The sequence below is a fragment of the Myotis daubentonii genome, chromosome 16, assembly GCF_963259705.1.
Source record: "Myotis daubentonii chromosome 16, mMyoDau2.1, whole genome shotgun sequence".
Classification (NCBI taxonomy): Eukaryota; Metazoa; Chordata; class Mammalia; order Chiroptera; family Vespertilionidae; genus Myotis; species Myotis daubentonii.
This window is the reverse complement of record NC_081855.1, coordinates 34,022,249-34,049,357: the sequence shown is the minus strand read 5'-3', so window position 1 is coordinate 34,049,357 and position 27,109 is coordinate 34,022,249. Positions and strand designations below refer to the sequence as shown.

The window sequence follows — 27,109 nt, the reverse complement described above, 5'->3', positions numbered from 1 at the left end:
TCTTGTCCAAAAAAAATACCACGTTCAGAGTCATGAGGTAAAACAGATTTTCAGTGAAGGCCCCTAACAGGAAGGATATTCTGATACTCAAGGTTTTGGGCCTCTGTCAAAATTAACATTCTCCACTGCAAAGTACCCAGGCATGTTTGAGAAAAAGTCGTCTTGAAAGTTGATAGTTTTAGAAATGAATGCAAGAAGAGAACTGGTTAACTGGTTCAGTTGCATCAGCAAAGTTGTTAAACCTGCCCTTACCTACCTGCCCTTGTTCAATGGAGACAGAATTTTTTCTGGAAAAAGAACATCAGTTTAATCACAATTTCCCCTCTTTATTCATTTCAAATAACACACTAAATGCAGATAAATGCACTCTACTTCACAGGACAATAAGTGTTCTAGATATAAATAAGCTCTGGCTCAACACATTCTTGCCAATTCCAGTCCTACAACGATTTATTTTTCTTCAAGTGATAATTCTTCACAGTTTCAATACTGCAGCAGCAAATTATTGTGGTCCATATTTGAAAACATCTTAAAAGAACTAGTGATAAGTTAGCAACTTCTGGTGCCACATGCAGTTTGGGTAGGGCAATTTCACCACAAATCCCAAAGACGCAGTGGGAACCAGGAGACAGAGGTCCTCTGTGGGAATGACTAGGAACTTCCGAAGCTTTTCCCCGCCCACCTCTTGGGGAATTCTTCATATAAATTCATAGAGGTGAACTTTGCAGTACTTGCATTCTGTCCATTGGTCCCTGTCACCCATGGGTGTGATGAAAAACAACAAAAACAACCCAGTTGGTACTTTATAGAGGAGCTTTTCAGAGCAAATCAGGCAGGATGAGGCCAGGAGGTTTTGGTTCAACACAATTGATCCAGAAGTTGGCACAGCTGGCATGATACTGGTGTCCACCATATGCCAGCTTGAAATTATCTGTGTCTGAGTTGAATGCCTGCCGGAAATAAACAGACATGTGGATTAAGTCAGGCTTCTCCTCCTCCTAAGAGCTGAGCAGCAACCAGCATGCACACTTCAAGTCACAGAGGCCAAGGCCAAGTTGGCACGTGTACAAAAACTGAGCAGGTAGCTACAGAAATTCAGGTGAGAAAGTTTTTGCCGCTAATTAAAGGTATAGAAGTATCTTTACCATTAAACTCAGTTTCAGCAAAAGAAGTTCAAATCTGTCATAGGAAAGGCAGAGTCTAGGGGATTGGGAGGGGGGTGTCATGATATGGGGAACTAACATAGCCAAAGGCTGTGGGTAATTTTTATCCCTCATTGTGCTGAAGGAATAAAGGCTGGCATCTAATCCCTTAACTTTCTGTGGCTAATTACCATCCTATCATGAAAGAAAACAAAAGATTTATAAACTCTTAGGGTCTAATGCCATTGGAAGCTGGTAACGGAATCAACAATTAAAAAGTCCAAATTGGGACTGGGTTCATAAAAAATGAAGATATTAAACACATAAGAATTATTTCTGGATAAGTAAGGCTTACAGGTGAGTTACATCTAGCCAATCCTAACCACACCATGTCCCGGGGTGCTTTTTAAAGCATTACAAATAAAACTCTAAAACCCAAACAATTTGTGTGTTTTTTTGTCCGAAAATGGTCAAATCCTCAAGTTCTTTGATCTCATTATGTGTCACTATAGCTTCCAGTCTTTCAGAAGCTGCTCATTCTGTTACCCTACTCATCACAGAGAAAATAACCACAACACCAGAAGCCAATCATGAGATACATGCATGCAAACAAGATGGAAGTGGATCCACACAGTTAGTTGATTAAATCAAACATTATGGGAACAAAGGTGACTCAGTAAAGATTCATGATTGGAATGGGTCAGGATGGCAGTGGAATCATTTGATTGGCCTTCCACACTGAAAATTAAGATGTAGATGCTAAGATAATGTGTAACTGGTTCATACTTTTTTAGGATGTTCCTCTGCAGGCTTCTCTTCTTTCTGAAATAACGTTGAAACCATAAGGTCAACAAAATTCCCAGAACAGAGCCTCTTGCCTGCAAACAAATCCTTGCGGGTAACCTGTTCTCTTTATTACCCCACTGTGCACAGAGTGCTGCAGGCACAATGCAAAAGCACACTTCCTAGAAAGGGAAGAACGGCACGCGCTCCATCGACAGTTTCCCCACTGCTTTTCTGAAAATACGTCTATTTCTCTGGTCAGATTTCAGGGCTTTCATAAAATCCCAGACACCTGGGCACGGCCCTTGGTGTTGTCCCCCAGGTCATGTTAGGAAAGCACTTTGCCATCTGCAGGGGAGGGTGTGCGACTTACCCGGCTCCTAGAGTCCACGTTTAACAGGCACACACCACAAGCAAGTTCCTGAGCATTTTTAATACCAGGCCGTAGCATACAAGAGGAAAAATCCAGTGAATTTTCATCAGGCTGTGAAAACAAGACAAATGGGTGAGAACCTGGCAATTCCAAATGCTGTTAGCTCCCCTCCAATGATCACCCATCCCCAATAGGTCCAACAGCAAATTAGGTAAGCTCTCTAATACCACCAATACAATCATTCCATTTCCCAAACCCTGAGTACCTGCATGTTCCAGTAGGGATGCTAGCACGAGGAAAAAAACGGTCCCTGTCCTGTGAACTCAGTGTAGGGTGGGGGCCAGGTGGGTCTCGGGCAACACAGGTGATGAAAGCCCTACTAGGGGTAAGTACGGAGTGACAGGGCACATGGGACGGGGACTGACTCCAACCCCAGGGGAAAGCAGCCTGATGGCAGAGATATCTTCCCAGAACTTAGAAACAACTTGGCTGAGTCCTCATGGACATACTACGCTGGGTGAAGGGGATGGAATGGATGAGTAGGGAGGGAAGGATGCTTATTCTATGTAGAACAAGCAGGCCAGGCAAAGATCTCAGCAAAAGACTGGGTATGGGGGAAGTCTAGGGGCTGGGAGCCAAGCTTATGAAAGAGGTAAGAGACGGAACTGGAATGAGGCCTAAAGGAAAATATGGGGCTGAGGCTTTATCCTGGGAAGCCGTTAGGGTTCTAATTGGATCATGACAATTCTGGTTGCAGTGTAGGCAGTGAATTAGGGGAGGCAATCTTCAAAGTATGGGCCTCACAAGGCTGTTGTAGCATTCCAGGACCCAGACATGGAAGGTCTGAACTAAGGTAGCAACAGTGGGGAGTGGAGAGCAATGGGCACATGAAGAATCTAGTAAGGCAGTAGAGTCAACAGGACTGGGTGATCTTTAGTGTGCAAGGAGGGGGGAGGCATAGGCAACTGAGAGATTCACCATAATAAGGTACATGAGAGCAGACCAGGTTGGGAATGGAGGATGGCAGAAGAGCAGCTCAGTGTGAGCTGCCTATGGGACAGCCAAGTTCTGACGTTATATAAGCAGGCAGATGGATATACAGTCCTAGTGTTTGAGGGGGAGAGACCTGGAAGTTACCAGCTAGTAAGTAGACCCCTGCCCTGGCTGGTTTTGCTCAGTGGATAGAGCATCAGCCTGCTGACTGAAGGGTCCAGGGTTCAATTCCGGTCAAGGGCACATGCCCGGGTTGTGGGCTCAATCCCCAGTAGGGGGTGTGCAGAAAGCAGCCAATCAATGATTTTCTCTCATCATTGATGTTTCTCTCTCTCCTTCTCTGAAATCAATAAAAAATATATTTAAATAAATAAATCACAGAGGCTTGAACTAAAATTTTAAAAAAATAAGTAGAGCTCTTACTTGTGCTAAGCACCACATTAAGGTCTTTACATGCATCATCTAATTTATTCTTTACCACAAATCTATGAACTATGGAGAGTGTAGCCTAATGATTAAAAGGGCAGGCCCCCAACTTTAGAAAGCTGTTAATTTCTTTAAAAAAATTGTATTGATTTTTTAGAGAGGAAGGGAGAGGGCTAGAGAGTTTAGAAACATCGATAAGAGAGAAACATTGATCAGCTGCCTCCTGCACACCCCCTACTGGGGATGTGCCCGCAACCAAGGTACATGCCCTTGACCAGAATCGAACCTGGGACCTTTCAATCCGCAGGCCAACGCTCCATTCACTGAGCCAAACCGGTGAGGGCAGCTGTTAATTTCTTTCTTTTTTTTTTTTTTTTAAATATATTTTATTGATTTTTTACAGAGAGGAAGGGAGAGAGATAGAGAGTTAGAAACATCAATGAGAGAGAAACATCGATCAGCTGCCTCCTGCACATCTCCTACTGGGGATATGCCCGCAACCCAGGTACATGCCCTTGACCGGAATCGAACCTGGGACCTTTTAGTCCGCAGGCCGACGCTCTATCCACTGAGCCAAACCGGTTTCGGCATAGCTGTTAATTTCTTAAAAGTTAAAATATATATCTACTATACGAACTTGCAATTCCACTCTTATTTATCCAAGAGAAATGAAAACCTGTTAACAAAAAGTGTTGCACAAAAAGTGTTCATAGCAGCTCTTTTCATATTAGCCCAAATTGGAATTAGCATGTCTATAAACAATAAAATGGATTAAAAAGAAACATGATATATTAATACAATGGAATATTACTCTGGTTAAAAAAAAAGATCAAATCAGCATACAACAAATTTACAGATAAATTTTTACAATATGCTAAGCAAAAGAAGACAGACACAAGAACATGTATACTATGTAAGTTCATTTATATAAAGTTCTAAAACAAGTACATCTATGGTGATAGAAGTCTAGGGAAAACTGATCACTGGATGTTTTGGAATCAGATCAGGGGACTGACTGGGAAGGGGCAAGATAGAACTTTAGAGGTTGATGAAAATACTCCATATATTGATGGGATGTAGGATACATTGCTGTATGCATTTGTCAAAACTGATCTAACGATACGTTTAAGATCTGTGCATTTCATTTTACGTAAATTATTCCTCAACTAAGAAAAACATTTGAATAACAGAAACAAAAAACCCAAATCCAACACCAAAGCAAAATAATGATTCAGGCCACCTTAAATAAAATATCATTTACTTTAATTTGGAAGTATTTCATGCATTTAGTAAGATTTTTAAAAAGTTATATTAGCCGAAACCAGTTTGGCTCAGTGGATAGAGCATTGGCCTGTGGACTGAAAGGTCCCGGGTTCGATTCCGTCAAGGGCATGTACCTGGGTTGCAGGCACATCCCCAGTAGGAGATGTGCAGGAGGCAGCTGATCGATGTTTCTCTCTCATCGATATTTCCAACTCTCTATCCCTCTCCCTTCCTCTCTGTAAAAAAATCAATAAAATATATTTTAAAAAAAAGTTATATTATACACTGACAAGTCCCAGAGCCAGACTGGGATATACAATCCTCAATCTTTAGCCAATGATGAACTGCTAAAATGATGCCCAAGAAGAAGGCTTTGGTAGTATTTACTGTTCACAAGTATTCTCATTCTCCTTCCCTTAAATTAGCCATGGCTGTGCAACCTGCCATGGTCAATAGACTGTGAGCACAAGTTCCGTGTGTCACTTCTGGAAGGAAGCCTTTAAGACCAACGTGCTATTTGTGATGCTCCCTTTACCTTTCCATGGGGACCAGCTATATTCCACATGGTGGAGGGTCTGTCAGCTTAGGTTCCTGAATGAAAAAGACACAGCACAGAGATCCTCCAACTTGAGACAGGCATGTTAGCAGGAACAATAAATAAAGCTTTGTTGTCTTACATCGCTAAGATCAGGGAGGGGTCTGGTTTGTTAACTGCGGCATAACCTACACTAATTTGACTGATACAAAGAGTGAGCTAGTCACAGATTCCACAAATAATTCCAGATTTTTATTTTGGGTTATAATGTAACCATTCTTGGCCAATTGTGTAATTTCCCCTATTGCCACTATAACAAATTAACACAAATTTAGTCACTTAAAAGAACATATACTTATTCTCTAAAAGTTCTGGAGGTCAGAATTCTAAAATGGCTTGGCAATGCTGCATTCCCTCTAGAAATTCTGGGGGAGAATCTACTTCTTTACCTTTTCCCATTTCTAGAGCCTGCCTATATATTCCCTAGAATCTAGGGCCTAGAATCAGTGATGGCGAACCTATGACACGCGTGTCAGAGGTGACACGTGAACTCATTTTTTAGGTTGATTTTTCTTTGTTAAATAGCATTTAAATATATAAAATATCAAAAATATAAATCTTTGTTTTACTATGGTTGCAAATATCAAAAAATTCTATATGTGACACGGCACCAGAGTTAAGTTAGGGTTTTTCAAAATGCTGACACGCCGAGCTCAAAAGGTTCGCCATCACTGACCCAGATCACGGTCCCATCTTCCATCTGCAAAGCCAATAGCACAGCACCAGCCAATCTTTCTCTGCTTCGATTGTCATGTGTCTTTTTCTCATTGTCACTCTCCTTGGTTCCTCTCAGAAGGATCCTTATGATAACACTGGGCCACCCAGATTATCCAGGGTAAATTCCCCATCAGAAGATCCTTAACTCAATCCCATCTGTAAAGTACCACTTAACGTAACAAATTCACAAGTTCTGGGGACTAGGACGTGGGCATCTTTGGGGGGAGGGCATTCTTCTACCAACCACATCCACCTTGTCAACTGAGGACAGCCATGCAGAACGTGATAAAGGTTCTGTCTCACAACACTGTGTAGACTGGTAAGATAAATGCCATCAATATTAAAAATAAACTTCTGATATGCCTCAGCAATAGAAGTAAATACTCAAATTCACTGCTTTTTTTCACGTGGAAAAGAAGCACAAAAGAACATATGTTATACTGAAGATAATAGTGGAATCAAAGAGCCTGTGTGATCTTCAGCTGACTGGAGGCCAGGAGAATCACAGTCCTATTTTTTTTCGTAAATTTTATATGGCAGAGATGGACTAGTTTCGTTTTACAGGACCGAGTCTTTCTTTGTTCCAAACCTACTAATTTTAACCCATATCCATGAGATAGAACCTTAGATACTAGTAACAATTCACTTGTCTCACTAAAATAAATGTGTTTTGTTTTTTTGAATACTCATCCGAGGATATTTTCCCATTGATTTTTTTAGGGAGAGGAGAAGAGAGAGAGAAAGACAGAGAGAAATATCAATGTGAGAGAAACACATCGGTTGGTTGCCTCCTGCATGAGCCCTGAGGACCGGGGAGGAGCCTGCAACCGAGGTACATGCCCTTGACAGAATCATCTCTGGGACCCCTTGGTCTGCAGGCTGATGCTCTATCCACTGAGCCCAACAGGCTAGGGCTAAAATAGAGGATTTTTACTTCGGAGTTCCTGCAGTCTGTGCTTAGAGGAGATATGCTTCTACCACAAGAGGGAATTTGAGTCCATGGATAAAGGGCATGTATAAAAGGAAAGGGAACTATAAAACTTTGCTAGTATAACTTCTAACTTAAGATTAAGGAGCTAGGACTTGGAGTTTAAAACTGTGTGCTCTGCTTTTCTTAGCCCAAACATCATGACTGCAATGCAGCACTTCTGGGATATCTTCGCTAGAGAAAAGTAACAGCTGTCTTTTGATGGGAATAATTTCATGGAATCTTCATGGGAAGAAACAAGTGTTTGTTTTTAGCATCTCTTCAGCTGGGACTAACACAATAGGAAGCATAAAGGATTTTTAAAGGATGATGTGCTTTCAAATCCCACATTCATCAGTTTTAGGCAAGTTTCGTCTCTGAGCCCCAATTTCTTCACCTGTAAAAATGGGGATTATACTACTGACCTCATGAAGCTGTTATCAGGATTAAATGAGAACAAATATAAAGCATATAGTGCAATACCTGGCAGCTTCGAGGTGCAAAATACTGTTCCATCAGTTATTTCCGAAATCAGAGAGCTGACGGGCAATTTGGCTCCCTAAGGAACTTAAAATTCTACCTAAAATGAATCAGTGATGTAGAGTTAAAAGGTTCCTATGCAATCTGAATCACGCCTCTCTAATTTTAGTAATGATTTCACTGCTTTGAGCCTCAACCCAGAGTCCTTGCAGTGTGTCGAGTTTTCTTCCAACTGAACTGAACTACATCGATGTTGGTCTGTGCCACTCATATATATACATCTATGTTCAGAGCAGTAGCTTCTTCCTGACAATCCACACCTTACACTTCCTCTGTGGAATGCATCCTATTCTCCATGCAGTGGACAGTTCAAGTTAAGTGTTATAGGCCAGGACCTACCAGTCAGTTATCAAGAGGAAACGATGTGGTATAACTCAGGAAAAGTATCTGAGCGGAGGATGACTGCTTTTCTGTCATAGCTAACCTGGTGACAAAAGCAATCGTAACTGGGAAAGCACAGGAGATTAGAGAAATGAACACTCAGTGGTCTACATACATCTGCAATGCACTCGTGTTGTCTAGCTGCAGGCTAATACCTATAACCTTACCTCGTGTCTAGAAAAAGCCAGGTAAGCTCGCTCTCTAGACATGGCTGCCAAAAATGATGTTCCTAATGGGGCTTTGAAGGAGAGGGCACAAATGCCTAGCCACTCACCCCATTTTCCTGACAACTGGCCACCCTGAGGGATTTACATCTATGGAACAGAATGGGCAAGACCTTGGCAAACTGAGTAGAGAGGCGCTGATGAACTACAGAGTTAACGATGCAAAGGTAATACACTGAACTCCATGGTGAACAACTGGCAACACTTCTCTATCCCACAACCTCACAGGTACCCTCACATACATCATTAGCCAAACAACTTCATTTGTAGCTGGAGCTTTGAAATATTTAAAAACCTGTTTCATCACCTAAACACAACCCTATTACCACTCTGGCAAATTTTCCTTTCATCTCTGTAGTAACAGTTCTGTTATTTCAAACTTTGTGCTCTTTAAAATATTGTTGCGTAACATCCTAGTATGAAGAGCCATACGAATCTGACTAATCCTCTAGCTTTGGACTTTCACGTTATTTCCAATTTTTCACTTTTACAGAGAACAACTTGTACATTTAACTTGCTTCTTTCTGAAAGTTTGTATTTAGAACTGCTGCCTTAGGAAGTTTTCCTAAAAGTGGAATTACTCAATCACTGAATGTTTGTAAGGCCTTTGTTTCACTCAACTCTTACTGGTTATCTATGCAGTGCCTGGCACTGTGCTCAGAATAACAAAAGAGGCAAACTGTGGTCTTGGTTCCCGTCCTCAAGGAGTTCACAGGCTGAGGGAAAGCATATTGCCAAACACGTCTGTCATAGGGTGGTACCAATTTATATTTCCTAATACATTTCCTAAGGAATAGTCACATTGTACCACATCAACACTGTTAGGATTCAAATAAACCAAACAAAAGTGTGTCTGGAATGCCTTCTGGGGGATGATGCAGAGTTCAGAAGGTAAAGCAGTCTAACAGAGAGAGAGAGGCAGGGCGGTCCGAGAGACGGAAAGAACCTTGGACATTGAGCTAAGGAGTTTACACTTGATCCTGTAGACATGGAGAGGCACTGTGGGATTTTAAAGGGGACTTAGTAACACAATCGGATTTACATTTTAGAAAGAAATGTCTAGTAGTGGTGTGCAGAAGATATTGGTAAGGCACAAAACAAATTAACCAGTAACTCTATGCGGTCAGAAGTGAAAAAGATCTGAATGGTTTAATATATTTAAAAAAGTGAATTTTTGCCCTAGCCATTGGGCTCAGTGGATACAATGTCGGCCTGCGGACCTAAAGGTCCTGGGTTTGATTCCAGTCAAGGGCGTCTACCTCGGTTGCAGGCTCCTCCCCAGCCCGGGCGCATTGCAGGAGGCAACCAATGGACGAGTTTTTCTCACATCAATATTTCTCTCTGTCTTTTCCTCTCTCTTCCACTCTCTAAAAATCAATGGAAAAATATCCTCAGGTGAGGATTAAAAAAAAGTGAGTTTTCCATTTCTTTATTTTCTATTATTAATATGGATTTTAAGAATGCCACGAATTTTTGCCAAACTCATTAAATTTAACCTCTTGAATTCAGATTTCTAGAAGTATTTCATATCACCAAATAAATGTAACTTATCTTATTTTCAAATATTTATACTTCACTTCTTATTGTATTGGTCAGAATAGTATTTAAAAAAAAAATTACCCAAACTGTATGATTTTAGGTTATAAATTGAAAAATGGTCCAAAGGAACAATAGAGATTTTGGAAATGATTTAAGCTCTTTAAAAATTTAATATTACAAACAAAAGCAATATAATACTGGGGAGAGAATTTGCTGTTTAAGACACATTGTCTGGGGTGAGGGTTAGAAATGCTAAGGAAGGAACTCAAACCAATGCTTTGCAAAATACACAAATATAATATGATTTAAGAGGATGGGTTAAGAATGAATGTTTTCCAGAGGCTAACCTGGTACTATTCAACCAATTGCACAATGTTCTGTCCTTCCTTTAACATAATATGATACATACCAGTAGGCTCCTTCATCTTCCAATAAGTGTCGTCACAGGAATGTACACTCTGCTTTACAACTTATGTTTCTGGAAAGGAAAGCAGCCTGAATTGTCGAATGGGCTTACCGTGAGTGTGGCAAGTGACATGAAGCCGATTAGGTTATTCCACACTTTATCGATGTCCTTAAGCAACTGCTGCAGCTTCTCACTGCACACTGCGGTGGCTTTTATCCCCAGCTCCACACGTTTGGTCACCCTGTACACTTCAACAACACCTGATGGGGTGAGAGAGTAGAGAGTTAGGTGCTGGACGTGTATCAAGAGCAGAACTGCTTGTTGTTATCTTAGTTGGAAAAAAGGACTATATCTGGACAGAGGTGAATGTACTATCTCTTGGGACCAACCATTTCTCAATGCTTCAGTTTAACTGACTGGTAAGAGCATAAACTCTAGAGCTACTCTGCCTGGATTCAAATCCCAGCTCTGTCACTTACTAGCTGTGTAACCTTGGGCAAGTCACATAACCTTTCTGTGCATCTATTTCCTCATCTGTAAAACTGGGTTAATAATAGCACCTCCACAAAGGATGGTTGAAGGGATTAAATTGGTTAATACTATAAAAGGCTTAGAACAGTGTCCGTAGAACAGTAGGTATTATGCAAGTATAACTATTTTTTTTCTCGATTTTTTAGTCCATCTGTTTGAATTTGGGAAATACCATTAAAATTGCTGAAAATGGGAATGTTAAAATTTTAAAAGACTCTGTCAATATCATTACAAACTAATTAAGAACTATCTTACTCCTGTAATGCCCACTGATTTACACTCTGCGGTTTCATGTATCGTTTACACACTTAACAGAATTCAGAACAGTCCTTTTCCTATGGTTTCTGAGTACGGATGATAGGTGCCACGTATCTCTGCATTCTAAGGAGAGGCACCAGACACATCCGCAACCCTTACCCCAGCTTCTATGAGAGAGAACTGGAGGACCCCTGGGGGGGTCTTCAGTGGTGTGTCATCAGCCCTATGGCTTGTCCTCTTCCTTTCCTAGGGGATGGGCAGGAATTATTGTCTACCCTACGCCAAGTGAGGGGACCTCTAAGACAATCTTTCGTAGATACCAGGAAAGTATTCGAAGGAGAGACAGGCAGCCCTGGTGAACATCTGCTTATGCAGAATTGTGCCTGTCTGGGTGGGAAAGAGGAACTAGAGTGAGGGGGCAGGAGCAAAGGAGAAACCACATCTCTTCACTATCCATTCACCCAGCAAATATACTTCAGTGACTACTATGTGCCAGGCACTGATCTAGCTGTTGGAGAAATAGCAGTGAACAAAACAGGCCAAAATCCTTCCCTACTTGGAGGTTCCTTCTAGTGGAGGGAGACAGATAATAAACAAGAACGATAAGTAGCCCTAGCTGGTTTGGCTCAGTGGATAGAGCGTCGGCCTGCGGACTGAAGGGCCCCAGGTTCGATTCCAGCCAAGGGCACATGCCTGGGTAGCAGGCTCGATCCCCAGTGGGGGGCGTGCAGGAGGCAGCCGATCAATGATTCTCTCCCATCATTGATATTTCTATCTCTCTATCCCTCTCCCTTCCTCTCTAAAATCAATAAAAATATATATTAAAAAAATTACGGTAAGTAAAATACACAAGATGTTAAAGGTGATAAGGCTAGGGAGAAAGTCAAGGAGGGAAAGGGACAGGAAGTGCCAGGGTGGACAGAGGGGATACAGTTGAGTAAGGGGGCCAGGGAAGACCTCAGTTAGAAGGTGACATGTGAGTGAAGATCTGAAAAAGATTAGGGTCCAGTGCCTGTAGCTCTTGGCCACAGGCTAAGCCTGAGCTTGGGGCGGGAGGAACACTGAATAAACAGAGATTGAGGTTTCAGGTTGGACTGGGATTTTTAATAGCTGAAGGTGGCCAGGAAGTTAAGGAATCGGTGATACTACTAAGGGGTAGAGAAACGAAATGACAGCAAAGACAGGCATTGACTGGAGACCCAATGATTTCATTCTAATGCATCACCTTGTTCAGATTCCTTGATAAACCAGTAACACAGATATAATTTTACATTGTTGCTATTATAACAAGGACTGGCAAGCATGGCCATAGAGATCTTAAGTCAAATAGTCAAATAATCATGTCTGCCAATGACATATCTTATCTACAAATGCAGATGCTACTTAATAAAGCCATATGTAACTTGAAAGACCTAAATTAAACTACTTAACATAAGGGAAAACTGAAAATATTTCAAAGTGTCATGATTTTTGAATAAGTAAAGTATAAAAGAACATACCTAATAAATATTCCATGCCTTGAGCTGACTGAATTACTTCTGTGCACACAGAACTACTACTGATTCCATTTAAGGTATCATTTGCTTTCTTAATGACCTACAAGAAATGAAATCACATCACCTTACATAATCAAGAAAAGTCATTGCAAATCAAATTATTATTAGTAGAAAACCCAAGCCAAGAGGTGTGAAAAAGCATGACTAACTGATGTATGTATGTAACTATGCTAAAACAAACCTGAGAATTTAATTTTAACCTTGGAGAAACAACCCTCCATTTCTTTGGAAGTGGAAAGATAGAGGTTCTTTAGCTAAAATATTAATTTAGGCAGAGTTAATGATATCAGTTGTTATTTCTTAAACACAGTGACAGATGAGGGCACAACTGACAAATGAGCCAGTGTATGCTATTACAAATGTAAAAGAAGCCTCACTTAAGATGTATGACTTTTTCCTGGCCAGTGTGGCTCAGTGATTGAGTATCAATCTATGAACCAGGAGGTCATGGTTCAATTCCCAGTCAGGACACATGCCCAGATTGTGGACTCGATCCCCGGGAGGGGGGGTGCAGGAGGCAGCTGATTGATGATTCTCTCTCATCACTGATGTTTCTCTCTCTCTCTCTCTCTCTCTCTCTCTCCCTCTTCCCCCCCTCCCTTTCCTCTATCTGGAATCAATAAAAATATGTATTTTTTAAAAAAAGATGTATGACTTTCCACAGAGCTTCACTTTGCACAAGGCATTCAAGGTAGGGCTCTCTTTAATTTTGCCTTTGTCCATTCAAAAGAACTAAAGAGGAAGCAAAATGATACAAGACAGAGCTTACATATAGATGAACACCACAAAAGTGATATACTCACTTCAAGGGCACTCCTCAGGCACCTCTGCCATTCATATGCATATCTCTCATTCTCCTGTGAATTTCATAAAAAGAACTGAGTTAAAAGGGCAAGTCTGGAATCCTCTATTTATAACTGTCAATCCAGAAGGCACCGGAAGGTTTTCCTTTTTTAATTAAAATCACTCTAGTTCAAGTACAGTTTCTCTTATGAACCCACTAATGACTATTTTAAATTATTAATAAATGTAACCTCAAAGCACATGTCTTATGGATCTGAGGACAATGTTTTGTGACTGCTCCCCTCTGCAAATGTCACCTCATTTTTCTAGTGATAGCATAAACTTCTTCACCGGTACTCACCACACAGGTGTCTAGTACAAGAGCCCATGTCAAATCACTGGCTTTCCACAGTTACAATTCTGTGTGAGTGTGAGTGTGTGTGTACATGCATATATGCATGTGTATGATGACAGGAGTGGGGGGGAGAATGGTTAAGGGTTGGCTGTACAAGGAAAACAGTATGGGATTAAGGTACAGGAAACATAGAAGATTCATAACATTTCCCCCTTCTCCAATATTGATGTTTTAACATTCACTAAAATGATAAAATCTAAGTGTTCAAAAGAATTTCCTTAAACGTGACCCCCTTGTGCAGTCCCATGAATAATTTTGGTTTTCAGGTCACTACCTACTTTCAGTGCCTGCCATATCTGGGAGGTATTTTCATCCAGGGCTAATGTCACCATTCTCTCACTTTAGTTGCCTATTTTATGTCTGGTGCCTTGCGTCTCTCTGCCCCTCGTGTCACAGAGGAAAGCTGCAAGCCTTTTTTCTCCGGGCCCTCCGTGCTCAGCTGGTCCTTTACCTGACCCCCGTGGAACACTACCCCGCTCACCTCCACCTCTCCTGTCAGATCTTTGTACTTGTCACGGATGACAGGCAGAGCGGGCTTCTCACTCAGAGTGTTGGAACGGTCTCTGAAAGGCTGCTCCAAAGCCGGAGAAGGAGAAGAATGGCTTATTTCTTTATCACCAAGGCTCAAACTCCTCTTGTGTGATCCTGGGAGTAGATGGCACCGTTAAAGGTTTTGATTGCTCAGCTTAGTGCAAGCCGAGGCTCTTGCTAACGTGACCTCTTCTGCAGATGTTTATGTCGTGAGACATTCAGAAATACCAACCTCATTCATTCTGTCTGGCAAGCTACATGTTGAATCCTTTCCATTGTTCTCTCTTGCTTAGTTTCCCCGCCTTTAATTTTCTCCACTACTCTTCCCTGATCTATGATAATTCTTGCATAATTCTAAGTGCAGAATCATTGGAGTTTGGAGGCCTAAAGTGTCTTTCTAAATATCAGTGCGTCAGAGTTGTGCTGCTTTTCCAGTCCTTAGTTATGGATATGCACCAATCTCCTACATACTCTCTCAATCTAATGGAAATCAAGGATCCCTTCTGCCAAGGTGGGCTCACAGCAGAAAGGGCAAACTCAAATGTCTTCAAAAAGCAGGCAAGTCAATGACTTAGTCAGCTGCAGATCGGAAGTGCTGGGGACTGTGACACTGGAGAGAGCACACCCCATCAATTAAAGGGCTTAGTATTGCCAGATATTACTTTTTAAGAAAAGCTAGAAATCCAGATTGGGAAATCTCATGATTTTTACATATTGGTAACGGCTTCTCAATTTAAGAAACCTTGTTTGTGAGTCAATAAAACAGGTCTGCAGACTGGATCCAGATCTACAGCTACCACATTGCAGCCTCTGGATTAAAAGCTACAGGATGTAGCCAGGGAACAAGAGCAGAGCTAACTTGCCCACAAGTGGATCAAATCCATTTCTCTGGTACTTTTAACCCAGTACACCTCTAAGCAAACAAGCTAATGAACAACAGGCTGTGTGGTTAGCCCAAAAAAGCAGTTATCTGAGGGATACTGGTTTGACTTCAGTTCTGTCTCAGGGAAACTTTTTTCTTTTTTTATAGCTATCTGTAATAGACTGATTTCAAACACTGGAAAATCTATATCCTGCTAAACCAAGGACCAACTTTTTATCCTAAGAACATGTAACACCTTAGTGGAAAAAAACAAACCAACACCACAATAAAAATCTATGTTGAAAGCTACTCACCTTGAACAGAAAGGTCAAAGGTTGCCAGTTCACTTTTGATCATTTCTTCACTGGATTTCATTTTGCTTTGTGAATTGGCCACTAAGAAGTCAAATTTGCTGATTTTGGGCTTTTCACTTTGAAACTCTCCAAAGTCATCTGAACATTCTTTGGGAGTGTCGTGAGAAGTGCCACTGGAAGTAGGGCTTGGACACGGGGCCTCCTGGCTCCATTCAGCTGCAGGTAGATCCTGTCTTGTGAAATCTTTATAGTCCCTGCTTTCATATTCCTTTGGCTCACTGGTCTGAGGAATCACATCTTTAAAATTGGCAAAAGCTGGGAAGGGAGTCTCTGGAAGAGCATCTTCACTTCCAAAGGTTGTGACTTTGGACAGAGATGTCATGGTGATGTTTTCGGAACTGCCAAATGAAGTCTCTTTCTTTTGTAGAACTGAGGCAGCTGAGGAGGATCTGCTTCCTGCTGAGAGGACAAATGGAGAGAGTTTTCTGCCCTGAGATGCATCATCCCTGTCTGACCAGTCATAGCTTGTAAGTGTGCTCACTGCAAAATTGCTACTGTAGGTTCCAAAAGCAGCATATTTTAAGTCCTCTATATCTGAAAGGGAAATAAGACCCCACAATTAGAGGCAAGCTCACGATTTAGGCAAAATGCCCTAAACTTTGCAGAAGCAAAATGTCTAGCATATCTGATTAGTTTTATGCTATACTGGAGTTAACTAAATTTAGAGTTTGTACTAAAATTAAAGGAGTTGAGCTGTAAAATCTGATCTTTAAAAACCCACGTTAGCCTTGACTCGTCATTTATATTTAGTTACAAGGAGAAGTTTTCTTTGGATATAAAAACTACTAAAAAAAAAAAGATAGGTTCATCTACCAATGTATATACTATTTCATATGAGAATAGGGCTATTTCATAAATAGTTTGTTTATAAACTTTAAAATGTATTTACAATATTCCCTGCTTAAAGCATGCCTCTTTTGCCTTGACTTCGTTGAAAAAACGTTCCTTTAAAACATGGACATATGAAATGTACATGACAAACTAAAAATTGACAATTTCTCAAAACTAGAATGAAAATAACGTTACTTAAGTTTTAATCAATTATTAGGAGTTTCTGTATCAAGCCAGGCCAAATACGAGATTTCAATTAAGCAGTTACTTACCTAGTTGTTATTTTGGTCAACATGGGCGTCATATTGCTGTGATGGCGTATGAGGAAAGAAAAATCAACCTAATCTACATTAGTCCCTAAAAAACAGAGGCAAAGGTCTGGGTCCTGTTGCGCTCCTGTTTCTCCTTCAACTATGTTCAGCCCCTCATAAAAAAAAAATAATAATAAGAAGAAGAAGAATAAACGAAAAAGAAAGAAAGAAATGCTGGGGCAAAAGAATTATTTTAGATTCGTAGTATGTGTTTTAGTAATTTAAGTGGTAGCATAAAACAGCAAAGAGAATGTAGGTTTTTAATTTAGACAGACCTGGGTTCAACTTGCAGCCCTGCCACCTATGACTTATGTGACACTAGGCAAGCTATTTCACATTTTTAAACCTTGGTTTGTTATCTGTAAGATGAAAATACCATGGACATTGGAAGAGATGTGTTGTGACAATAACGATAATGTGTGTAGAGGAGCCAGGGCCTGGTAAGCAATACAAAATAGCAGTATTTGTACAGCATAGTGGCCACCAGCCTCAATTTGACATTTAGTCGCTACTTTAGGGCCTAAAATGAAATTATTTCAAAGTAAAAATGAAATGTCTACTCATCATTTTAGTGGTCTTACTAGGGAAACTTTCCTGTCCATATTCAAAAATCAAAACCAGCCAAGGCTGAATAACACGTACACAACAGCATGTGGAGAAGCTAGCGACCTTTCAGCAGCACAGTCCAGTCTGGCTAACATGTTTAGTTTCATTTTAGTCACTATCTACAAGGCCAGAGGCCACAACCCAAACATGGTTTACAAAGAAAGTGCTCAAGCCCTCGCCTGGTTTGCTCAGTGGACAGAGCATTGGCCTGCGGGCCAAAGGGTCCTGGATTCAATTCCGATCAAGGGCATGTATCTTGGTTGCAGGCTCCTCCCTAGCCCGGGCCCTGGTCAGGGCACGTGCAGGAAGCAACCAATCAATGTGTTTCCCTCACACAGATATTTCTCTCTGTCTCTCCCTCTCTCTTCCACTCTATGTAAAAATCAGTGGAAAAAAATATCCTTGAGTGAGGATTAAAAAAAAATTTAAAAGAAAATGCTCAAAAGTTTTGTGACTCGGATTTTCATAACTAAGGAGGTGAACCCACACTAGGTTATTTTGTCTTTGTTTCCCAGCAACACTGCACAGTTTGAGTTAAGGGACTCCTGACATTTCCACAGCTCTTCTAACAGTATACCGCACATCTGTCTCTTTAAACTGTATTAGGAAAGGATACTAAATTAAAAACAAAAATGAAATACCCTAGGTGTATAAAAAGGCCAACCAGTAAAAAGCATATAACATTCCCAAAACAGTATATTTTAAAATTCTGTATGTACGTGGTACTTTTCAAATTTGGCTTATTAAACAGGAGAAAAAAAGATTCAGGTGAATGAATGAAAGAGACTTTAGACAAAATGCTTTCTTATTTCTTAGTCTCTAGCTGAGCTGTGTTCTGTTTTCCCCACTACTACTTAAAGGGACTAGAACAGTGGTTCTCAACCTTCGCTGCACATTAGAATCGCCTGGAAATCTTTTTAAAATCCTGATTTCTGGGCCTGATCCTCCGGAAATTCTGTTTCTTTGTTACTAATGTTGTGGCCCCGCCCCATAACAAAGAAAAGGATTTCCGGAGGATGAGGCCCAGAAATCAGGATTTTAAAAAGATTCCCAGGTGATTCTAATGTGCAGCCAAGGTTGAGAACCACTGGGCTAGAAGGTACCCTGATTCAAACAAGGTGAAATTCAATCAGGAGGCAGATGAAGTTAACACAAGACTTGTCTTCCAGGGGTACACTCAGAAGAACGTTTCACAATACAGATATTTTTTTTATTAGACCCTACCAGAAAGCTCTTTGGGGAAGCTATATTATGAACTGCTCCTAGAATCTCATCTATTAAAAGAGTAGCAATTTTTCTAGAGACCAAAGATAAATTTAGTGAAAAGTTAAGCTCTAGTTCAAACATCACAATCAAGTTTCCAAGGCAACAAAAATACCCTTTTGTGCAATTATGCAACAAGGTGTTTGTTTTTTAAAACAGAAATGATCGTAGTATAATCATATAAAGAATTACGAGAACAGGGATTACTTTAGCTGAAAAAAAGTATTTTTAAAATACTACCAGTCTTTAACAAATCTTATATTTTATACTTAAAAAAAAAAAAAGAAGAGTAAATATACAGGATATACTAAAATCAAGCCTTGAGGTTGATTTTTAAATTTTCTTTTGCCTTTAGTATAAAAAAATCATTTACTAAAGTGCAATTTATTTGCACACTGTATAAGGAAGTACTAAAACTGATATCTCATAGGAATGTGAAAACACTGTATTCCTAAACCTTAGCATTTATAAACAACATAAAAACAACATAATGAATATTAGTAATTTTCTAAGAAAATAGGTAAATCAGGAAAATTCCTTATTTCCCATGTTAATAGTTCTACACTTTTTTTTAAAAATATATTTTATTGATTTTTTACAGAGAGGAAGGGAAAGAGATAGAGAGTTAGAAACATTGATGAGAGAGAAACATCGATCAGCTGCCTCCTGCACATCTCCCACTGGGGATATGCCCGCAACCCAGGTACATGCCCTTGACCGGAATCGAACCTGGGACCTTTCAGTCCGCAGGCCGACGCTCTATCCACTGAGCCAAACCGGTTTTGGCTGTTCTACACTTTCTAAGCAGTAAAATTCTATTTGTATGATGGTCTTAAAAATATTTTTTTAAATATATTTTATTGATTTTTTACAGAGAGGAAGGGAGAGAGATAGAGAGTTAGAAACATCGATGAGAGAGAAACATCGATCAGCTGCCTCCTGCACATCCCCCACTGGGGAAGTGCCCACAACCCAGGTACATGCCCTTGACCGGAATCGAACCTGGGACCTTTCAGTCCGCAGGCCGACGCTCTATCCACTGAGCCAAACTGGTTTCGGCTGGTCTTAAAAATATTAAGGATTCTTTAAGACCTACAACATAAGTGATGGAAGCTCTATTTGGAAAAATATGAAATAACCCACAGTTTAATTTGTAATCACCAAAGTTGCCACAGATGGGTTTTCAATTTGATAGCTGAATGCTACTAGTAAACATTGCAAGAGAAAAAGAAAACAGAATGGATGTGATAAAATGCACAGAGAATCACTACTACATTTCCAGTTCTACTGAAGAACTCTGACGCTGCGCTAGGCCGAACTGCAACTGCACACAGATAATAGGCCAAACTGTGTGCTTTAATACCTGTAATTGTTTGCAACCAGGAATGTCCTATTACAAAGGCCAAAGGAATAAACTATACAACCTGCCTTTCATCCTGTATCTCAAATCATGACATGGATTTCTGGCTTATGCTAGTAAGTAACCCTATCAGTTTTCTATAACCGCCATTGAAATCCCTTCTAAACCAATGTTACACACGAAAACAAGGCATTTCTCGGAACAAAGAATGTGAGCTGCCACTACAGGACACAGACAGAAGGCCATACCAGTTCCCATTTTCTAAAGCTGTAAGCATACCCCCCAGGCGATGAATAAGAGTTACCGGCTTTTGAGAAAGGGGTTTGGAAAAGAAGAAAGGAGATACATGTGTGAATTCTACCATTCCCTAGTATTTTATGTAGCAATAAAAATATTCACTGGACTCAGGAAGTCCTTTGAAAAACTTAAATATCTTTTAATTTCCAATACTGATTTAATGCAAATTTCATTTACCAAAACAAACCATGAAACATTTATACATTTCAACTTCTTCCCACCGTGGCCCTTTTCTCTCCTGAGATCAGTCATATTCACATTCTCTATTAATTCTAAAACCTGGTCTCACTATATCCTATTAAATCTCAAACACCCTGATAGGTGTTGTTGAGGAAAACAGGAAAAGCTGCTGCGTTAATTGCCTTCCAGTGCTTTCCAATCAGCACAGAAACTCCCATTCTTTTGTACTGACTCATGGGCCAGCATTTTCCTTCCAAAACAACTTATCAAAAGTATTCAATTGATGGAAAAACAAAGCTACAAGCAGCTCTTTAAAAATAATTTGATTCTTTGAGTTATTTTAAGATTTAGCCCAGCTTCTTTGATATTGCCAATGTCTTCAACATGTTCATTTGCTATTTTTAAAAATCAGCAGCGATTTTAATGTGAACAATAGAGTGATTGTAGAATATAAATACATTTGTATAATTTCTCAGGCACTGATGTATGAAGTCAAGCACTAACCACGTCTTACTTAACTTGGTATTGGAATAAACAAAACGATTTTTTGTTTGCCTGTTTAAATCTGTAGCACAGAGTTCTTTAACTCTTTATTGCAAGTTCATAATTTACATTATTAAAACTTCCTCCCTGTAAGTAAATGTTACTCTGAACACATTGTTCAATTTGTGAACGCGACTCTTTTACACACAATTATATTCAGTCATTTTCTCCAGCCTGCTTAGATAAATGCAGAAAGGATTTAAAATAAAAGTCTCAGGTGGACCAATCTAGCATTAGATAATTCCATTGACAAAGGATATCTTAGCCAAAGCTACCACAAGACTGGTCTTATATATGGCGCCAGGAAACCCTAAAGGGCACCTGGTATTATCACTCTAGATCAGTGGTTCTCAACCTTCTGGCCCTTTAAATACAGTTCCTCCATGTTGTGACCCAACCATAAAATTATTTTCGTTGCTACTTCATAACTGTCATGTTGCTACTGTTATGAGTCGTAATGTAAATATTTGATATGCAGGATGGTCTTAGGCGACCCCTGTGAAAGGGTCGTTTGACCGCCAAAGGGGTCACAACCCACAGGTTTAGAACCACTGGTCTAAAGCATTATGCCCTGGAATACACAATATTTTAAATGGCAAACCCTGCTTTTCTTAGAGTTAATCTAAAACCCAATATGCAACTTTTTTCCTTCTCAAATGGCATACTTCAGATAGTATAAGTGATCTGTTAAGAATTCTAATAAAAATCCTTATCTTCAATGGTTTAATTTCCTTTCTGCCTCGATTTTAAAATATATCGAAGAACTAAAGCCTCAAATTGTAAGAAAAAAAGTTAAACCATAGAAACAACCCCTTTTGCCCAAGGTTTTTATTGATCTTGGGTGTTTTTTTTATATCTGAAGACAATAATATTCTCAAGGTTTTTTACTATTATTATACTTTAAAATGGGGGTTGGGGGTGGGGGAGCCGTGGCTGGGTGGCTCAGTAGGTTGGAGTGTCATCCTGTTGTGCCAAGGTTGCAGGTTTGATCCTCAGCCAGGGGAAATAAACAAATAAGTAAATAAAATGAAAAAAAATATTTTCCACATTTGGTCTGTTCTTGTTAATTTTTGTGGGTCTTTCTAGAATTCTTTTCTTAAAAATGAAAATGTTTGAAGTCTACTTTGAGGCATCCTCTAAAGTCGTTTTATGGACTAAGTAAAAAACAACTGAGAGCGGCTTCACAATACATTCTGAAGCTGGAAAGATGAAGTACTAGACAATTAGAGGATGAAGCACCCAATTTCAACTCAAATCAAATCAGTCCTGGTATTAACACTCAACACTTTCCAGTACAGAGATTATCAATTTAAATTAAACTTACATTTACTGTGCTCAGAAGTCCATCTCAACACCATTTGATAATTTATTTTAAATTAAATTTACTGATAATGTGTCCTTTTCCTCTGCCCCCTCTCCTCACAATGGAACTCCTACTGGAGAAAGACTCTGTGATCTTTACTAAGCAATGAAATCTACCCAGTTTCTTCACTAGAAGAAGTAAATTTCCTAATGTCTAAAATTGTGTTCAGCTTACACTTTAAAAAATATTTAAAGTTATATTTTAATCCAGTGAGATGTTAAAAACTTTTATCAATGGAATTATAAGGGAAAAAGCTAAAATGCACCAATACTTTTCTAGGAGAAAGGTGTTTGAGGAAACAAAACAAACAAAAGGGAAAACCCTCTAATCACAGGAGATGCTATTGCTTTAAACTGGATATGGACCAGAGATTTTTTTGGTCTAACCTTGAAAAAGTAGAAATTACACACATCCCCACACTTTCAAAATATGCCAAAGAATTATTTATTAACATAGGACTTACAGATCACAAAAGAGAGTGGTACAGAGAGCTGGAAAATAAGTCATTAGAATAAGCATGCAGATCAGTATTTGCAGAGGAATATACCAAAGCAAGTTCAAAAAGGCACATTCACACAGAAAAATGTCTATAAAAAAAAGACATCAGAAAAGCAGCCCAAAAAAGAAAAAAGAAAAAAAAAGGCGCTGATTAAAATACAAAGATTTTTAATGACAAAGAAGAGTTACTTTACAGGTAGGTAGGTAGGTAGCTACAGAAGTCTTGCTAACCCTTTGAGTGTCACAAATGAAGGTAAGCTCTTGCTGCCAACAAAACCAGATGATCTTAATGACTGCACGTCAAGATGCTTCAGTGCCAGAGAGATTAAATTTAGTGGGCGGACAAAAGCAGCCTAGTTGAAATTATATGCAGCAAGGGCTCAAAGGGTTAAATGTAATAATATGCAGAGAAATCAGGCAATGTTATTAGCATTATCTACCTTCCATACAAAGAATTATAGCAAGAGTTAAAAGAGACAGTATCCCCTTCAGAGTTAAGTTAGGGTTTCTAAATAGGATTAAAGTCTAGAGATAGCAGTCTACTACATTTTATTCTCTCTTCATCAGCACACTTCTAATTTCTCCAACAAGAAGTACCTTTAACCCTCAAACTAGGAGAGCAAGAGATACTGTGGTCAACATGAAAACCGAAGAGGTCCCTGTCATGTACCCTCCACAATACATTTATGCAGCAATTTTGCTCAACAACTATATAGTGCATTAGTCAGACATCAACCCCTTTTAACAACCGCTCTAAAGGGATACTGCTTCTTTCGACAGGTTTACAGATCCAAAGGAGGGAACAATCTGCTTTTAAGAATATCTCAAACTGAAGAGACTTGGCTTGAACATTACAGGTTCCAAGCTGGGAATGTTCCAAACATACATAAAAGAACATGAGCACAGAATATTATTTTAACAGGTCAATCAGAACAAAGAAAAAAACCCAGCCTCCCCTCCCCAAATAAAATGGGAGGAAAAAAAGACACCCAAACCCAGATTAGACTCATCTCATAAAGACATTTAGCTTGGCACTGTGAAAGAATATAGATTCACTTTCAGAAAAATAGCTTCTAATTAATAATTCCAGAGTCCAGAAAGCTAGTTTACTTGTTATGAGATTTTTAAAATAAAAATCAAATACTGTTGTTCAGAAAATGGAGCACTTTGCAATCAACTGCTGTGGCTCAAGCAGCTCATACAAAAAAGAGAAACAAATTCACTGTATCAAACAAACAGTAGCAAAAAAAATATATATATAGGAAACCATCTGAGGAAAAGTACAAAAAAAGGAAGTAGACAGTCAGGGGCACAAGGAGTCTGAGGACAGACAGCCCACTGTACTTGGAAAATACCCTGGCAAGCAGCAAACGTGAAACACACAACATCTCTGAAAACTTGCTCCTGCCTCAGCACCCTGTTTAAGGATACCTTCATTTCAACAGCCAAAGGACAGAGGCAATTTTGTTTTCTGATTGCAAAAGTCATTAATACTTTACAATTTCTGCCTGGATCTGTAAACTTGGAAGTCTGTTATGTGTTCTTCTCTAGTTAAAAAACAACAACAATGAACCCTTCATATGCATAATAAATTTTCTAGAATAATACAGTAATACTGAGATAGCTCTCATTATTAAAGGCCACAAAATAGGTTTATCTTTCTATATGTATCAAATAACAAAACAAAATAAAAACTAGGACACTTGGGAATCTAGTTTTTATGACAAGAAGTTAAGCTAGAGAATAAACTGCTACATGTAAATTCATACAGAATTTTAAGAGGGCTCCCTTAAGATATTCTCAAACATTTTATGAGAAAGTGAGAGGTTACCCTATTCTATCATCTACAGACCTGTTAAAATTTAATACTTCCAATAATAAAGTTTAACACTGAAAACTGTACCTGAAATCCACTAACTCACGCCCTCCTCTTTGCCAGACCCTGGCACACAGGACATCCATACACAAGCACTTTCCCTCTTTTTCTCTAGTAGGGACCTGGCAAACTACAACTGGCTACACATTCTTACTTTATTGACCGAACAAGAGTCAGTTTCTGTAAACCAAACAGAAAACTATATTGGCAGCTATTAAATATACCCAAGAGAAGAAAAAGGAGAGGGAAAACACTGGCCTCACTCACAGAAATAGAGGAACATTACTGGCACTGCAAAAATTTCTACAAAACCTTTTGGCAATGTGGGGTTCATTTAGCAGTGGATTTTTATGTGCCTCTAACACCAAGTTGGTGTTAGATTTCAAAAATAAAAATATTTATCCAATCTAAGTTCCATAGTATTCAGGGTATCCATTATACCCAAGTATCCCTAGATTCAAATTTAACATTGCTTATGGGGACTGGTAACTAAGAGGTTATTAGACATTCATAAAGGTTAAGAGCCAGAGACTTACTGTCTGTAAATCAACACCCACAGAACCATCTTTGAAATCTACATCACCATCACCAGAGCAATCTCACCAATTCCTCACCTGCAGCAGGAGGATGCTGGCCACTAACTGTTGGTAAATCCAAAGAGCTATCAGACATGCCATGCTTAAGATCTCCTCCCACATCAGCCAGTTTCATGTCAAACTGAACAGAGAGTGCATCTTCAGAGTCCTCCTTGCCAACACTGCTGCCACCAATGGAAGGGAGATCCAAGGACTTCACTGAAGCAGAGTCTTCTTTGGTGTGTCTGAAAGCCACTGCTTTCTCTCCCAGGGATTTGTCTGAGTTCATGGAAGAAAATTTATTGGAGTGGAAGTCGGCAAAATCATCGTCACTTTTTCCTGAAGGAGGGTTATCTCTCAGTTCGTCACCTAGTCCAGATCCTTCCAGAGAAAGCTGTTTGAAGACATCATATTTGGTAGACGCAGCAGCAGAGTTCTGTCCACTCTTCACTGTGTTGCTCGAGCTGCTGGTCAGAGGAACAGGATTAACTTCCTCTTTGAGGGCATCATATTTGTCATCTGTCTTTTGCTCAGATGAAACAGAGCTATTACTGAAAGCCATAAAATCTGCAAAGTCATCCTGCTCCCCAACAGATGCTGGGCTAGAATATTCCCCAAAAAGGTTGAATTCTCCAAAATCATCAGCCAAACTGCAAGATTTAGTTGATGCCAATGCTGTCGTGGCCACAGCAGGTCCTGCCTGTGGTCGTGTAGAAACAGATTTTGATGTACTAAATGCGGCTGAAAAAGACAATGGTTTCTCGCTGCTGCTAGTAACTGAGGAAAACATATCTAAGTCTGCTAAGTTCAGAGGATTTTTCACTTGAGTTTGTTGTTTCTGTTGTATAGCTCCTGAGGGGAAGGCTGCTGGAAAAGTTTTGTCTTTTGTTGGTGGCTCTAGGGGTGATATACTACCGGCAGTTTTAAAATCGGTGAAACCATCATCAGTCCCTGCAGATCTGAATTCTGCAAAGTTTTCTCCTGGAAGAAAAAACAACAGCGAAATAAGAGAGTTGAAAACAATATGATGCACAGCATATTAAATGACAAGCATACTTTGCCGGCTGGCATGGCTCAGTGGTTGAGCATCAACCTATGAACCAGGAGGTCATGGTTCAATTCCCGGTCAGGGCACATGCCTGGGTTGCGGGTTCCATCCCGCAGTGTGGGGTATGCAGGAGGCAGCCAATCAATGATTCTCTCTCATCATTGATGTTTCTATCTCTCTCTCCCTCTCCCTTCCTCTCTGAAATCAATACAAATACATATTTTAAAATACGACAAGCATACTTTTATAAAGTTTTCCCTTACTGGCCAGAACCGGTTTGGCTCAGTGGATAGAGCGTCGGCCTGCGGACTGGAGGGTCCCGGGTTCGGTTCCAGTCGGGGGCATGTGCCTGGGTTGCGGGCATATCCCCAGTGGGAGATGTGCAGGGGGCAGCTGATCGATGTTTCTCTCTCATCGATGTTTCTAACTCTCTATCTCTCTCCCTTCCTCTCTGTAAAAAATCAATAAAATATATTTGAAAAAAAAAAAAGTTTTCCCTTACTGGACTGACATAATTTAACTACAGTTTAAACCGTACCAAATATTCCTTTAGGAACTACATATTTGTTTCCACACTGAAGGCTAGTGATAAAAAAATCAAACCGAGAGCACCAAACAGTATTCGTTTCATTTGCTCCCTTTAGTGAGAGAAGTCTCCTGGTGCCAGATCCTTCAGTTGGCCAAAAGCACTGCTTGCAG

The 27,109-nt window shown here is 39.9% G+C and overlaps 1 protein-coding gene and 1 long non-coding RNA gene across 10 annotated transcripts in view; one reads left to right on the top strand and one right to left on the bottom strand.

Annotated features, from left to right (window-relative positions):
- Positions 1 to 305: 305 nt before the first annotated feature.
- SYNRG (synergin gamma) overlaps positions 306 to 27,109 on the bottom strand; it is a 61,172-nt gene continuing 34,368 nt past the window's right edge. For 4 of the 9 annotated variants that reach the window (XM_059669670.1, XM_059669673.1, XM_059669674.1 and 1 more), the window contains 9 exons: positions 25,402 to 26,343; positions 15,600 to 16,193; positions 14,374 to 14,537; positions 13,498 to 13,551; positions 12,638 to 12,734; positions 10,461 to 10,609; positions 2,299 to 2,409; positions 1,929 to 1,964; positions 306 to 950 (listed from right to left, as the gene is read on the bottom strand). In XM_059669670.1, the coding sequence (XP_059525653.1) occupies positions 819 to 950; positions 1,929 to 1,964; positions 2,299 to 2,409; positions 10,461 to 10,609; positions 12,638 to 12,734; positions 13,498 to 13,551; positions 14,374 to 14,537; positions 15,600 to 16,193; positions 25,402 to 26,343 (2,279 nt within the window). In that variant the 3' untranslated portion in view covers positions 306 to 818. The remainder of the gene's footprint in view (positions 951 to 1,928; positions 1,965 to 2,298; positions 2,410 to 10,460; positions 10,610 to 12,637; positions 12,735 to 13,497; positions 13,552 to 14,373; positions 14,538 to 15,599; positions 16,194 to 25,401; positions 26,344 to 27,109) is intronic. The other 5 variants (XM_059669672.1, XM_059669679.1, XM_059669671.1 and 2 more) reach the window with 3 other exon arrangements.
- The window catches only part of LOC132218453 (uncharacterized), a 32,992-nt gene continuing 21,904 nt past the window's right edge, over positions 16,022 to 27,109 (top strand). Inside the window, exon 1 of the long non-coding RNA XR_009449201.1 lies at positions 16,022 to 16,126. This is a non-coding gene — a long non-coding RNA (uncharacterized LOC132218453). The remainder of the gene's footprint in view (positions 16,127 to 27,109) is intronic.